At 39.8% G+C, this 15,424-nt stretch overlaps 1 protein-coding gene across 1 annotated transcript; it reads left to right on the top strand.

Moving 5' to 3' along the window:
• Nucleotides 1–26: 26 nt before the first annotated feature.
• LOC140271659 (extracellular matrix protein 2) lies at nt 27–10,404 on the top strand. The gene is made up of 10 exons (XM_072366940.1): nt 27–385; nt 551–705; nt 813–1,037; nt 1,139–1,367; nt 1,682–1,797; nt 2,845–2,977; nt 3,064–3,221; nt 3,479–3,618; nt 9,602–9,928; nt 10,186–10,404. Exons 1-10 carry the CDS (start codon nt 175–177, stop codon nt 10,346–10,348), a joined length of 1,857 nt encoding a protein of 618 aa, XP_072223041.1. The 5' UTR covers nt 27–174; the 3' UTR covers nt 10,349–10,404.
• Nucleotides 10,405–15,424: the final 5,020 nt, after the last annotated feature.

Here is a 15,424-nt window from a genome sequence, read left to right as displayed (position 1 = left end):
ACTATCCTGAGTTTTCAGGAGTTGTATACCGTCTAAGCTCTTAATTTGACTTCTCCTCACAAAGGTTCCTCCCTTTGGCACAGCCGTCTGCATATTGTGGACTTGCTTTTTCCTCTCGTCTGCGCAGCTCTGAGGTAAAACTTTTGAACTCCTCTCCAATAGAAATAGCGTGAAATGAGTAAACATTCATGGATACAGGTGCAGCGGAAAATATGGATTGTGATGATTTGTCTGAGTGGCGCAATTTCATCGGGGCAAAGCCAAAACTCTTTGCATGACGTGAATGAAATCTCAGAAATTCTCTCTGAGACACCTGAAACAGAAGCCACCATTCATCCATCAGGGATTGACACAGGAGGGAAGTTGCAAGACGCACATGTCACCGGTAAGCTTTTACAGTTTTTCTGTTTACATTTGCTCGCTTTTGGCTGGTAAATAATTTGTTAGCTAAAAATATTTGACCTGTTCTTGTTTATTCAAGAGGGAAAATATTGCAACGTCTGTAATCTTTGTCCCGCTTTTGTTTGCTGGTGCTCATGCCTTCCTGAAGAGGAAAGTGAGAATGAGCAGCCCCAAATGGACAAAGAATTAAGGATGGAGCAGGGAAAGGTTGATTTCAAAGAACTGGAGGCTGGAAGAGGAAAGAGAAGCGCCTGGAGCAGGAGAAAACATGCACCTACAGTAGAAGCCATCGCATATAGAATAGTAAGACTGCAGAAACACTGGAATTTACTGTGTGAATAAAGAGTCTGTGTTTATTAGTATTTACTCAGCCCTTTGGGTAAACACCGGTTTCCTGCTGCTTATTGTAGGCAGGTTTGGGCCAACCTCTGATGGGCTGGAGAAGACGTGGAAAAGCAGAGATGGAGAGCAACACTCTCATGGCTGCCCTGAAGGAACTGCATGCGGAGAAGAGAAGGCTGCTGGGTTACGGGAAGACACACGAGGAGGAGGAGGAGGAGGAGGAGGAGGAGGAGGAGGACGACGACGACGACGACGAAGATGATGATGATGATGATGATGATGATGATGAAGAGGTTAAATTAAAACAGTTCTTTAATTCACAAAAGCATCTATTTAAGGTAATGAGTAATTTATTTTTTAATTTTAGGAAGACGAGGAGGAGGAGGAAGAAGAGGAGGAGGAAGAGGAAGAAGAAGAAGAGGAGGAGGAAGAAGAAGAGGAGGAGGAAGAGGAGGAAGAAGAAGAGGAGGAGGAGCCGACTGAGCTTCCCACCAATCAAACAGAAACACACTCCAACATTTCAGAGTGTCAGACTGCCGACAGAGAAATCAGCTGCAGAGGCATCGGCCTGACTCACCTGCCTGTCTTCCAGAACCTGGAGGTCACAAAGATAGACATGGCAGGTGTGTATGTGTGTCAGTGCGTAGCAGAATGGTTCAGAATGATGAAGGTGTAATCCTTTACCAGCATTAATTGTAACTTGGATGGTCTCCCCACAGGGTTTTTACTCAAGGCTGTTGAAGTTAGTCAGTTGCAGAATGTAGCTGGTTCTGTACTTAAATGATGAAAAGTACTTACCTGTAGCAATATATATTTAAAATTCAACCACAGATATCCAAGTGAGCTACCCCATCATACTCATGTCAGATGGCTGTATGACTGAGCTTCTGTGCTTTCATTAAAGACACATCGTCCCATGTCATTTTTTTCTTTAAAGAGAACAACATCAGAATCATCACTCCACAAACTTTCCTTGGCCTGCTGAATCTGGACACACTGGACCTGAGCCACAACAAACTGGACGATGAGTCATTCAGCCAAAACCCTCTGTTTGTGAGTAACACTGCTTTCTCAAAGTGGTGCCTGCCGACCTGCAGTTCCAGTTCAGCCTGCTCTACCTGCAGTCAATAAGTTATCCAATTGTAGGTTTTCCTTCCTGTATTGTCTTTCTTAATGCCTGTGACACACTCGTGTCTCCTGAAAACTGATGTTTGTTATGAATTGTCTTTACATATATATATATATATAAATGTTGATCTTTGGACTGAAGGTAAATATTAATTGGAATATTCAATGATTTTTCGTCTGGACTTAAATTCAACAAACATAACAAGATGTGTTAGAAAAAAATATCTGAATGTAAAAAGTGTAAATTAGTGCTGGTATCTCATCCCTCCACCTTATGTGTTCTGAGGAGCTTTTTTCCACTCTTACAGAGCATCTGCAGCCTGCTTAATGTGAATGAACGAGTTTTATGAGTCACTTTAAATCTATTAAAATAAAAAGCAGACCTGACCCATCATCATAAAAATAAAACTAGAGAGCCGAAAAGCCATTAACAAATCCTCTCCAAGAATAACCTCTGGTATAACCTCTGAATGAACACAGGCCAAACTCAGATCCTGACCACACTGAGGCAGCCACCACGCTCTGACCAATTATTGCTTGCCACCATTGATATGGCGTCACGGTATTGGCTGGATGAACCTGTTGGAAAACAGCTGCAGCCAATGATGTGTTGAATAAAAGGAAATTATTTTTGGAGGAATATATTTTTTTCGTCATTTGCTCCTCACATTGCCATAATGACAGAGGAGTGATGGACTGGCGAGAGGGTGACTGCAGGGATTCTGTCCACTGCTACTCACACAACCACCGCAGCAGCTCTCACTAAAACGCCACCCACAGTGGCTTTACTAAAAATACAGCATGATAAATGACATGGAGGAGATGCAGAGAATGGAAATTCTTTCATTTGGTGAATTTCTGTGAACTCAAATTGGGATGAAAATTATGGACCACGAGTCAAGTATCCATTTTGTTTGTTTTATTGTCTTGGGCCGCTCAACACTTTTTTTTTCTCCTCTGTATGTCATGCAGAACTTGACTTTTCTGAAGAGACTGAATTTAGATGACAACCAGATCACCAGGATCCCAGAGTTGCCACCATCTCTGGAGGAACTCCAGATTAACAAGAACAAGCTTAGCGCACTCACCCCTCACTGCTTCAAAGGTGCAGCTTGTGTCTCTGCAGAAGAAATAGACACTACAAAACACAATTTTGTACAAAAATGGTGGTATTTCTCACTTCCCTTTTAGGTCTGATAAACCTGCTGAACCTGGAGCTGGAGGAGAATATCCTTCACGAAGGCAGTGTGTCACCTTTAGCTTTTAGGCCGCTGCAGAAGCTTGTATACCTGCAGCTGCAAAACAACCGCTTCCGTTCCCTCCCGCCGGGTCTTCCTCCATCTCTGCAGGTGTGCTTGTCTTGTGTCCTGTTGAGAGAATCAATAAAATGTTAAGTGGTATAAATAGAAATGTAGAAAATCTAATTTATTATGAATGTGGGCAAGTAAATGACATAACATTACTTGCTGACGATGAGGACAAACTCAAAAATGCATTAAGTTGTTTAGCACAAAGATTTATGCTTTATGATTTATACAAAATAACTGCTGAGTTGTACCCAGATCATTGCAAATCAGTTGCTCTTGTCTGTATTTCTTCTTTAAAGGTTCTCAAAATGAATGGAAATCTGATTGAAGAAGTGACAGAGGGGGCACTGAAGCGCTGCATTCATTTGAGAGTCTTGGACCTGAGTCACAACTACATAAACGAACAAGGCATCGCCACTCATGCCTGGACCCGTCTGAAGTATGTACATCCATCCATCCAGTTGGATGTTTTGTAGTTCCTTAATATGCCACAAGACAGCAGTCTACTACCATTTTGGAACCTAAATGATCTTGTGCCAGGAGCTTTTTAATTAAGCAACACATTCCCATTGATGAATTTAAAAAAAAAACAACTGAGCGGTGATAATTTACGATTTCTATAATTAATCATAGATTAACTGATGCAGTTCTTCATTAGAAATCAGCACTGCGTCTCCTGCACTATGTCTGACATGGTATCAATAAGTCTTTTCAACAAAGACAGACATTGACTCTCTCTTTCTTCTGGTCAGACTCTCACACATAGACAAACAGACATTCTCACATATCACACAGTTAAGTTATGATGGCTGACTTTGTGCACTTAGATGAGCAGGCGTGTGGTTGAGAGCTTTAGGGCAACTTGTGCGCCTGTATGTGTGTTTTCTCTATTTAAATATAGTGAATTCCGGTGGGTTTTACTTTGCTCCCTGGGATCCTTGTGAACCACAGTGGGAGCTTCAGGGAAAACTTGGGAAGAGGGAATGTGAAAGAGGGAGTGCAAGAGAGGCAATTGTGGAGACTTTGTAAGAGCTGCATGGAGTACAAAGTTATAAAGTTGAGAGGGTATAATCAGGAGAAATTTGACTGAAGAAATGTTCAGACCTTGTTATCGAAAAAACTTTAAGAGATTACGGTTCACTGACAACCAATTAAACAGGCTTTCCAGAGACTTCATTTGACTTCTGACTCCAGTAATATTTGATCCCTAACACTTGACCTCATTAGTTGTAAAAGCAGCAACATTCCCACTGACACTCCAGATCTATTAGCTGGTCTTCTGCTTTAAGAGCTTCCCTCAGCTCTGCATAGACACCAAAATTGTAAACCAATTCAGTTCGAGCTGAACTCTACTCCACAGTATAGGGTCACTAATAAGAGTGTCTACCCTTGTTAGAATTGTCTACTGTGCTGTAGACTTATAATAGTAAAAAGTATGTTGAACTATCACTGCAGCGGTATTTTCACTATACAGTTCCTCTGAGGCATGTGGCAAAATAGAGCAAGGCAGAAAAAAAGGGACAAATAAAAGAAAAATATATTGCTTAATGCCATGTGCTGTTTCTAGTTAGTGGGTGCCTCTGTTGCCTGTGTTTTTGTACTCCCCTGCAGTGGCCACAGCTGGCAGACACTGGAGTTTTACATGGAACTGGACCTGGGAAATTTCTCAGGCAGATTGTTCTGCTAGAATCAAACTTCATTACATAATCTCTTAAATAATGTTTACTGTGGCAGGCAAAAATATTTATTAGACATATGCAAATAGAATCAGATTTAATTTCTAAAACATGTAAAGTCAAAGATGATAATTCTTTTATATCTAAACAAAGATTACATTTTACTGAAAGAACCTGGAGTGAAATGTGGACACATTCATGGTCAGTATTTAGAAACAACCCCTAAGGCAAATCTTGTAAATGTTTTGGAGCCAGCGATTGTTCTTGTTTTGTAGATTTGGTAAAAGTCTCCCTGTTCTGTGAGACCCTTGAGTTGTCTTGCGAGCCTTCTGTTTTTTTCTAGGTTTTTCCCTATTCTTAACAATGTTTAAGGTCAGGACAGGAGACAATAAAAGTCACAATAAAATCCTTCAACTTGCACCTCTAAGATAGGACATAACATATTTAGAGTGGGTTTCCCCTCTTGTAGAAGACATTTTACATCTTGAACCATTTTAGAGACAGAGTGATGTCTGCCACCAGAATCTGCTTCTCTTCGATTGAATCCATTCTGCAATCAAACGAGTGAAATATTCCCAACGCTGCTAAGCCCTAAGCATGATAGAGCCATCCCCATGCTTAACAGACAGAGAAGTTTCCATTTTATGAAACTCTTTCATAACCATTTTAGAATTCAAGTACATCTTTGCTCATTAGGGCCAATAGTTCTTCTTTAGCTTCATTAGTCCACAAGACTTATTCCCAGAATAAAAAAAATTTCATGTTGAAACTCAACAGGTTATCAGGTTACTAATGACTCCTCTATTAAGGTGGGTCATATCATATTTTTGCAGACTGCTGCACAGAATGGTGCAGACTCTGGAGTCAACATGTCGATCAACTTATTCATTTTCAGAGCACTAGTCAGTTGCTTAAAGCAGTTCGTGACTATTTTTTGGTGGGACATAACATTTGAAATTTGCATCACTTCGCCTTTTTTTTTTAAAGTAATGAATGTATATAAAGTACAGCTCTAACATGCTAATCAAAGTCTGAGACCTTCATCCAAGAGCTGAGATCTCTAGGAGAAACCACACTTTTTCATGGAACAGTTTTACTATACAACAATAAAACAATATTCATTTTCATTTATATATTTTTTTACCTTTAACCCACTCGACTATTCAATCAAAAACACTTGTATGCCACTGTATGTGAACCCTGTTTGGTGCAGGTATCATAGCTGTTTTGTCACCCAGATTCCAGGTTTCATACAGATCTTAGATCAGTCTTGTGTTGTCGTTGTGTGTTGTTCTGTAGGTGTCTTTACATTTGCTGTCACAGTTCATAAATCAGGTACGCATATGCATATGTTCTTAAAACTGTACGTAAGTACACGATTCTTATTCTGGGCAGTATCACTCTACATGCCTAAATAACAGTGTTTTTTTTTTATGACGTATCATATTTTAGATGACATTTCAAATGCCGGAATTTTATTTGTGGTGTAGTGTTTTCTACTATGGTATATTTAAATTTTTTATGTTACCAATCCAAAATCCTTTTCCATTTCTGTGGACATTCGAGCTCCATTTTTTCTGTGTGTCTGCGTTTAACCAGATACTTGTTATATAACCTGCTCGTGCAATAACATACAAATACAATTGGTCATCTCTGACTTTCCTCAGGGGCAAAACAGCAGCCTTTTTCTTTAAACACACAGCTGCACAAGACTACACTCATACTTCTAAACACAGTTCCTCCTCCTGGTTTGTTTCGCACTTTCGGCTCAAATGAATGCTTTAAATGCCTTCATATCTGCTCCATCCCATAGTCAGTCAAAACTCTGGAACTGTCACATAACTGCTGCCAGCCAAGAAACCCGACACAACACTCCACATTAAAAACCAGAGTGTGTTATGAATTATTTATATTCATTAAAGCTACATAAACACCCTTTCTCCCACATGTCTGAAATGACAAAATTTAATGGATAATGTGTTTTCAGTTGTTGTTTTTTATATATGCCATCAAACATTTTTATTGGGAAAATAATTGTAATCTGATTTGTGTGTGTGTGTGTGTGCGCGCTCTGCAGCTTAATATAACAGCCTTAAATGGGTCATCACCTTAAAAATGCTCAACACAACAGCCTTTATTAATACTACAAAAGTTGAAGCTGTGTTCAAACAAGTGGCAGTTTTATTAGCTTGATTGTTATATTTTGTCTGTATGGCTTTTAATAATTGTGCCAGTCTGGCAGACAGGATGTTGTGGGAGATTTGTGTAGATTTTTCAGCGCTGCACGCTCAGGCTGACTGCATGGAAGCGCAAGTTTGGTGATCATCACACCAAAATTGTGGGTGTAGTACTGTGCTGTGATGTGTCTCAGCCTGATAGGACTTGTACTGAGAGCTCTTTTTGTAATTGGCCCAGGACCAGGTTTTGTAATAAGCTTACATAAATAAGAAAACAAGGAGTAGTGCACATGCCATTACTCATTATTACGCCAGCTATGCTAAAATATCACACTGCTGTCAAGCCACTGGACTGAATTTAAGCGATCTCTGTTTCAAATATAAAGATTTCCTCAGGGGTTACAAACACAACTTATTTGCAATCGTAGCATGAATCCAAATACTCACAGTGAGGACACAAAGTACGGCTGCAGTAAATTGTTAAAGCCTTAGCTTTAAAGGAATTCAAATATGCTTCAGTTTGTTTGCAACGCATTTGACAAATGGTGTTAAATACTTCCAGATATCATTCAGTTTCAATAAATTCAACACACATGCTGCTTTAATAAATCTGAAGTCATGTCCTGCCATCATAGATCCATCAATGCACTTTTAAGTCCAGGCTTAGTCTTTTTTTTGCTTACTTGGCACAGCAGCTCTCTCTGGCGTACCTTTCCTGGCGTCGTTGCCAAAGTTCCTCAACCAGCATGCATATGCTGTGCCAAGCCCACAGATGGAAATGTGTGTATCTGTAAGTATTGTAATTGTGATTTTCCTTTTTAAGGCAAGCAGAATTTGGGCTTGACACCTATTTGCACAAAACCATGGACCATGGATGAACATTCTGGAAATTAAGAGATATTGAATAACAATGTTGCAGATTGACCATGTGTGTGGCTTTCTGTTTGAACATACAACACATGTGTTACAAAATTAGGATTTTCACCTTTTTGCACCTTCAGACACGTCTTTCTGAATCTGCCTGTGAAGGTGTTTATTTGTCTGTGTACAAAATAATTTCTGCTCCATGTCATCTCGCATGCACACTAGTGTACATGGGTGTGTTTGTGTGTTGATGCCAGTGGGTGGGAGTGCAGAGGGTGGAGGAAGAGAGGACCATGTGTCCTTCTACTCATTAATACCATGTGGAGCTCTAAGCAGTGGTGGATTGCTGCTGAGCTTCCTGGCAAATTTTTAGAATACAAATCAGCAACAGACAACTGGTCTGAACTGGTACAGAGACACAAATAGGATGATATATTTCGAGGTTTGATTTTCAAGTGGAAACCATTTTTTTCACAAGTCATATTTCTGCAATGTGCAGAAATGTGCAATATGCAGCTTAAAGAGTGCAAAAATGGCCTTTTGTGCTAGCTTTTTTAGAGTTAAATCTGTTGTTGTGCTCTTTGAGTCTTAAGTTTGGATTCAGTAACTTATTTATGATTGTGCTAATCTGATGTTTTATTGCACCTTTTTAAGCAGAAAGGAATGCTGTCATCCTAAAGTTCCCCAAAGTCACATTTGGACCTCGTTTGACCAGATTCAAGGAGGAGAGCTCACAGCTTATTCTGAGCTGTAATGTTTTCCCACAAATGATCAGATGGATTTTTGTTGTCTAATGTCATCTAGCAGATTGAAGCCTGACAAAAACACCACAGCAGTTAATGTGGGAGAGTTAACACTGGAGTCTTATGAAAGTAACTTGCAGAAATGCAGAAACATCCAATTTCAACTATCCTAATATCCCATTTCTAACCTCTCAGTCTCGTTCTATCTTTTGACACCCCTTTCATTTGTCTGTTTGGTCATTTGTTAGCCACCGAAGTGTGTTTTAGCCTTTTGTTTGTTTTGTGGGGTCAGTGAAGAGCATGAAATGAGTTTCCTGTCCCGCTGTGAACTGTGCTGTAAACTCACAACATCTGTGTGGGATTTTTTAGTAAAGATACTGAACCCCTGTACTGCATCTTTGCCTCAGGCCCCAAACATCTGCTCCTGTCTCTGTCATTCATTCTGTTTCCTGCAAACCAAACCAAATTCTTTCATACTCCTTATCTGGAACTCTGCTACAAATTCCCTCTTAAACTGCCATGCTCTCTTACATCGCACCTCCCAGGGTCCATTATTTTCTCTCTGGGTGTTCCTTTTTATTTCTCCACAGCTTTGCGTGCCCATCAGTGCTATCCAGGAGTCCAGTAACCATAAAACTTGCTCCTAGACACCTGTAAAAGATTACATGCTGACATCACTATTCTGGCTCCTCAATATTTATGCATTCATTTTGTTCAAAACTGTAAAAGTAAATATTTCACTTTTCCTTTAATTTAATTCCACATTTTTGAGGATAATGAAAATCTGTGAGAGGTTTCTTTGTAAGGTGTTAAGGCATGTCAGTCTGGACCAGATTGTCTGACTGACAGATGGGCCAACAAAGCATTATATAGCTACATGGCTAATACAGTCTTCAAGTATTTAGTTTGAGGGTTTTCATAATCAGAATCATGATTTTTCTGTTTTTTGTTTTTTTTCTCAGATCCCTGGAAGCTTTGGATCTGTCCCACAACCATTTCACATCAGTCCCAATGTATTTGCCGCGTCCTCTCCGTAAACTCACCCTCCAACACAACAACATCAGTCACATTCCTGCCTTCACGTTCCGTCACCTGCGGCCTGGCCTACAGTCTCTCCATCTATCCCATAATGCATTGAGCAATAAGGGCGTGGTGCAATTTGCTTTTGTCGGATCTTATCGGTCACTGAGTGAGCTCCTGCTGGACAACAATCTCCTGGGAGAGGTCCCTCGATGCATCAGGCAATTTAAGAACCTGCAGGTGCTGAGACTGGACAACAATCAGATCAGGTAGGGCTGCATTTAGAACTCAGTTTAACTTGAATGCCTTCTTGTTATCCAATCCTGCTGGTGTGATTTCCCCTAGAGCTGGGACAGAGATAAAGAACATACCTGCACATTTAATGTCTGATGCAAATGAAAACTTCTTTTGTATCGTTCCACAACTCATATTTTGTTATATACAACTTTTTAAAATCATGATCTGTGTTTTTTTGAGAATGAAGACTCCCTGTCTAAACCTAAATGTTTGCATACTGTGATTTCAGGCTGGTGAGGAAGTGGGCAGTGTGTCACCCTCGTAACTCTGGCTCCACTTTGGCTTCAGTCCACCTGGAAAATAATCTTCTGGAAGTGGAGAAGATTCCCCCAAATACCTTTTCCTGTGTCACTGATGCCCAGGGACTGGTCCTTTATCCCCAGCTTGGCTAATAATACAAACATACACGAACTGCCACTCACACACTGAACATGGGTGCTTGACATGACATACTTTTCTCATTTGTGCATCTTTAGTGCATGTGGAATCAAAGAGCTTGCAGGAAAAGAAAATCTGTATCATGCTTCTTTCCAAGCTGATCTTCTTCTCTCAGAGCCATCTTTTAGTAACAAAATAGCTGTAACACTTTTGTATGCAATAAAGCATATGTGTCATTTAAACAGTAACTAAAGTTATCGTTATGTAAAATACTTGTTTTTTTGTTTAAAATAACTTTCATTGAAATTTGTGATACTTTGGAAGTTTTGCATCTGAGAAAGATGACCATGTGTCTTCAGTTAAAGTCGGAGGTGCTGGGGCTTGAGGGAGGAGCCTTTAATCAGATGGCAATAAAGTAGGGGTTTTGACATGGATTCAGATGAGTCATGAAGCAGTCCAACCTGTCCTTAAAGACAGACAAAATGTCTGGTGTGAACCTAAAGGGACCATTAGAACAGAAATGTAAACATTGTGTTGGTACCGTATCACCAAATTAGCTCCAACATACACAACCAGCCACTTAGTAAGCATGCATAGGGTTGCATGGACTGTGAAGGGGACCTCAGTCAGGGCCTCTTAACATGTAAAGATGACGTCAATCTGGCAGGATTGTGTAGAGTAATTAGGTTGCAAGTATGTATGTATTTGAGAAGCAGGGCAGCCGATTTCATTATGAGGCCAAACAGTGGGGGAAATGAGAAAAATCCGAGGTACATGTCAGGGTAAAGATAAACCGAGACAACCAACAAGCTCGCTTTTGGGACACAACAGAGCCATTGTTCTTAGAAAGTTTCAAAGCCGATCAGTGAAAAATGAGAGGAGAAGCTGTTCATTTCTTGTTCAGTCCAATTAAATGTGGCTAGGAGGGAAAGAGTGAAGGAGATTTAAAACAGAAGGAAGATGAGGGGGGTCAGAGCTCTTTTCCCATTTGGAAATGTAAGCCACTCTTGTGCCCTGCTAATAGTATTGACTATATGACTGCCTGGATCTAAATGTTTTCTCCGTCTCTTTCTCTCTGTGTATGCATCGATCCCCAGCTCTTACAATGCACCACTATTGAGTCTAATTATAGCAATCACCTCAGCTGATTCAAAGATGCTTCTAGCTTCATGTGAGTGTGACATGAGTGGGAGTACTTCCTACAACAATGCTGTGTTATGTGCAAAAGTGGTCATGATGTGAATATAAAGTAGCGGATGAAAAAACCCCAAATCCTTCTACTTCTATTCCTCAAAGCCTGTATCAATAATAGCATTCCCAATAAGGGATGTGAGTGGACATAATGGGCATCCTGAATGTATCCAACTGTTTTACATCAGGTCTTGTATCATAATAAGAAATCGGTTTTCTCTCTGAAAATAAGTAACTAAATATATTGCTGACTAAGTGCTGGAAAGTCTTTTTAATTAGTGAATCTACTTGTACCAAGACAACACATTTCACAGAATATCACTTGGCATAAAGAATATTATATAATGGTAAAAAGTGGAACCACGTTTAGTGGGTAAAGTTGTAATTGACAGATTGTGTACTTGCTGTGTAAACTAGTTGGCTCAAGGTAGGAGATTTCAACAGAGTTGTTTCTGCAGCTCTAAATGGCGAACAGAAGGTCTCCTGTGGACATGTGAGTCACAAACTCAGGATGAGAGACTGAGGGAGGCAAAAAATAAAATCAAGCTGGGTTATTGGAGGAAGCAGATGACAGCAGATTAAGTGAACAATAATACAAGCACACGGTGCATAGATTATTGGAATATGCTATATTATATCGTACGAAAAGACACTCTTCTCACTCTCTGTGCTTAGGCATGTAATCACATGTTAGCTTTCTGCTCCTTTCTGTGCATGTGGTGCAGTCTCCATAATTGTACAGTCATTTTGTAAATAGCACAGTACTGTCTAAGAAACTACACACTCACATTTATATTGCAGTTCCTTCACATTACAGGTTCATCTTAAGCTTTGCACTAAAACAATCAGACTGGATCACTTCTCATTTGGAAGTCTCCCATCTTTGTTGGTTCTGTACAGATGGATGTTTTGGCTTTGCTGTTTAAATCCTTAAACCCCCCCTCCACAGCTTGTTAGAAAGGGTATTTTGGAATCTGACAGGCTTACCACTTCAATGCCATCCATCATTAATGTGTGCGTCATGGATAAATTATTCAACTGACCTCCCATAATATACAACAGATGTTTTTCATCATGTCGACTTCAAGCCAGATCCCATTTGTAAGTGGTTGACCGTAGAATGGTGTCAAGCTTTTCTTCTTCCCATGTACTGTCTGTTCCACCCGGAGAAAGCAGTTTCCTGTGTTTGTTATTGGACTAGAAGGGGGTGCTGGCTGATAAAATAAAAAGGCCCAGTGCACACAGAGTAAAACAGCGAAAGAATTCTCCTCCTGATTCAGGTGGTCATTAAAAAGAAACAGAAGTGAGGAGAAGATGGCTAAAGGGTGTAGGATAGGGACAGTTCCTTTGAACACACGAGACTGAGTTCTAATGTTAAAGGTCAACTATTTGAGGTCAACAAGAATGTGCATGTTGCAGGCTGTGGAAGAAGTAGCTATGTAGCCATTCAGTCATCAGCCCTCATGTTCTTTTCCTCGACAGCTAGCACCAACAGGCTTTTATGGAACTGAGTAACAGCATGAATCACAAACACAACATGCTAGTCGATATTGCTGTCTTCTTTCTGCTTCATACAAAGACAAAAACGCTCACAGCATGGCAGCACCTACGCAAGAGAAAGCAAGTGGGTGTGCTAATCTCTGCAGACACGTTAGTTGTACAGGGCAAAAGAGTTTAATTTGGATGCCAAGCCCTCTAGCTACAGACCAACACCATAATCAAGTGAACCACAGCGACAGGGAGACAGGCACACAGAGAAAGACTGAATCTACAAATCGACAGAAAGAGAGGAAGCAAAGAAAAATGGAATGCTATCTGCAAAAGCCTTTATCAAAATGCTGGTCTTTGCCAACAGCCCCTGCAGGGCATTGATCCTGCCTGCATGCCTCTTGTAGTCATTGTGCTTTGAAAGAGAAACAGAAGCAAAAATGAAACAGAAATACAGGCAGCGGTGTCAGTGTCTGCTTGTATTTATGTTGATGGCGATTAAAACGATAAAGATTTCATTCTCATAATCCCAGATGACTGCAGAGCTCATGGATAGCGTGTAGATATTTGCAGATGTGCTTGTGACGGTGTTTCTGCAAAGTCGGAGAAGTTCCCAAACAGAGTCTTGCCAAATTTGCTGCCTCGCTCTGGGGTGCTGGCAATTCGGAGAGGAAATCAGAGAGTCACTGAAAAAGAACACTTCATCCTGCCAAAAGAAGGATTTAATAGAAAACTGTGAAAAGACGCAGAATCATACGTTTTATGATCATCTAAGAAAAAAAAAAGGCAAACGTAAAAACAACAATTCCAGAGAAGAATTAAAGCTGAAACTTTCATAGAAGTTTGTCCTGGGACTTTCTTGCAAATGGGTATTTATGCAAACCAAGACTGTAAAAAAAAAGGTAGCTATCATCCAAAAATCATGGACAAAAACAACTCTCTCTCTGAAAATGAGTTTAAATGTGTTTAAATCAAACATCTGACATTTTAGAATGTCCTCCAAAGACACTTGGCACAAAGGTGATGATGGGAGGGAAAGTTTGGTAGGAAGGAGATCATAAACTCGCTGTGCAGGAGCTTTTCTAAGCACTTGCTCTGGCTCTTCTACTAATTTTGAATCAGCAGTTCGAGTCCATTTCTTATATGCTACTACTAATGAGGAAATTGCAAATTATATAGTACTAAAGGAGTAGCATTGTCTTGGTCCAGCAATAATATAGAGAACAGATTTGAACATGTTCAAATAATAATGTAGATTTTCAGTTGTTCAAGGCTTCTTGTGAGGGTTCATCAGTGCTGCTCCATTGATGCCTGTTTTGTATATAAATGACATATTTCATGGTTTTTAAATGATTGTGATTCATATTTAAGCATGGCACCAATATATTAAGCTGTGGAATGGATTCAAATAAGCTTTTGCACACAAAGGAAAAATAAGTGGACATGTTAAAAAGTTTGATTCTTGCAGATTAGCACAGAATTTAAGTAAAATCTTCAATTCAATAACCAAACTCACGATGAAAGAAATTGGACTATAACCTCAACTCCAAAAAGTTGGGATGCTGTGTAAATTTGTAAATAATAACGAAATGTAATGATTTGTATATCTTATAAGCCTTTTTTAAACCCCCAACAGAACACAGAAAACATAAAATGTTGAGAGACATTTTACTATTTCATGCAAAATGTTAGCTCACCTTGAATTTGATGGCAGCGTCTCACAGAAGTTATATGTTGAAACTAACTGGGTTCATAAGCAACAGGTCAGTAACGTGATTGGGTACTTTAAAGAGCACCCTTGAGAGAGAGAATCTCTCAGAAGTAAAGTTGGACAGAAGTTCAGCAATCTGCAAGATATGAGTTGAACAATTCCAGGATAAAACACAACAGTGTAAAATTGCAAAGAATATTCAATCATCTACAGTACATAATATCATCAAAAGATTCAGAGAGCCTGGAGACGAGAAACCTTCGGGTGCTGGACAGGCCTGCCTGCAGTCCAGACCCTTCACCGACTGAAAACAAAGAAGACCTGCTGTTGAGCAGCTGGAATGATATATCAGACAAGAGTGGGAAACTCTGCCAAATATCCAGCAACTGGTCTCCGTAGTTCTCAGATCTGAATACGAATCAATAATTCTTTATTGTCATTATACATAAGGAAGCATATTGTTGGCAAAAGAATAGGTGATGCGTGGGAGTGGGAAATATGCCACAATAATGAAATGCCAATATGGAATAGTGAAATGCCTCTCTTTCAGCGTTTACTGTGTTTTCTCTTTCAAATAGAATATCGGTTTATGATATTTTATAATTATTCCTGTTTGTATTAACATCTTACACAGCGTCCCAAACTTTTTAGGCTGAGCCACATATAAGTTATATCGTGTCAGCTAAAATGTCAACGTGTG

The sequence above is a fragment of the Leuresthes tenuis genome, unplaced genomic scaffold (assembly GCF_036924035.1).
Source record: "Leuresthes tenuis unplaced genomic scaffold, fLeuTen1.0.hap1 SCAF_16, whole genome shotgun sequence".
In the NCBI taxonomy this organism is placed as follows: Eukaryota; Metazoa; Chordata; class Actinopteri; order Atheriniformes; family Atherinopsidae; genus Leuresthes; species Leuresthes tenuis.
The sequence above is the reverse complement of the archived record's forward strand: the minus strand, read 5'-3'. Positions and strand labels throughout refer to the sequence as shown.

Excerpts from the sequence above, each read along its gene's own strand:
- LOC140271659 (XM_072366940.1), top strand. The coding sequence starts at position 175 with ATGAGTAAACATTCATGGATACAGGTGCAGCGGAAAATATGGATTGTG. Across the intron at positions 2,978-3,063 it reads CACCCCTCACTGCTTCAAAG|GTCTGATAAACCTGCTGAAC; the intron begins GTGCAGCTTGTG and ends CTTCCCTTTTAG. Across the intron at positions 9,929-10,185 it reads CTGGACAACAATCAGATCAG|GCTGGTGAGGAAGTGGGCAG; the intron begins GTAGGGCTGCAT and ends CTGTGATTTCAG.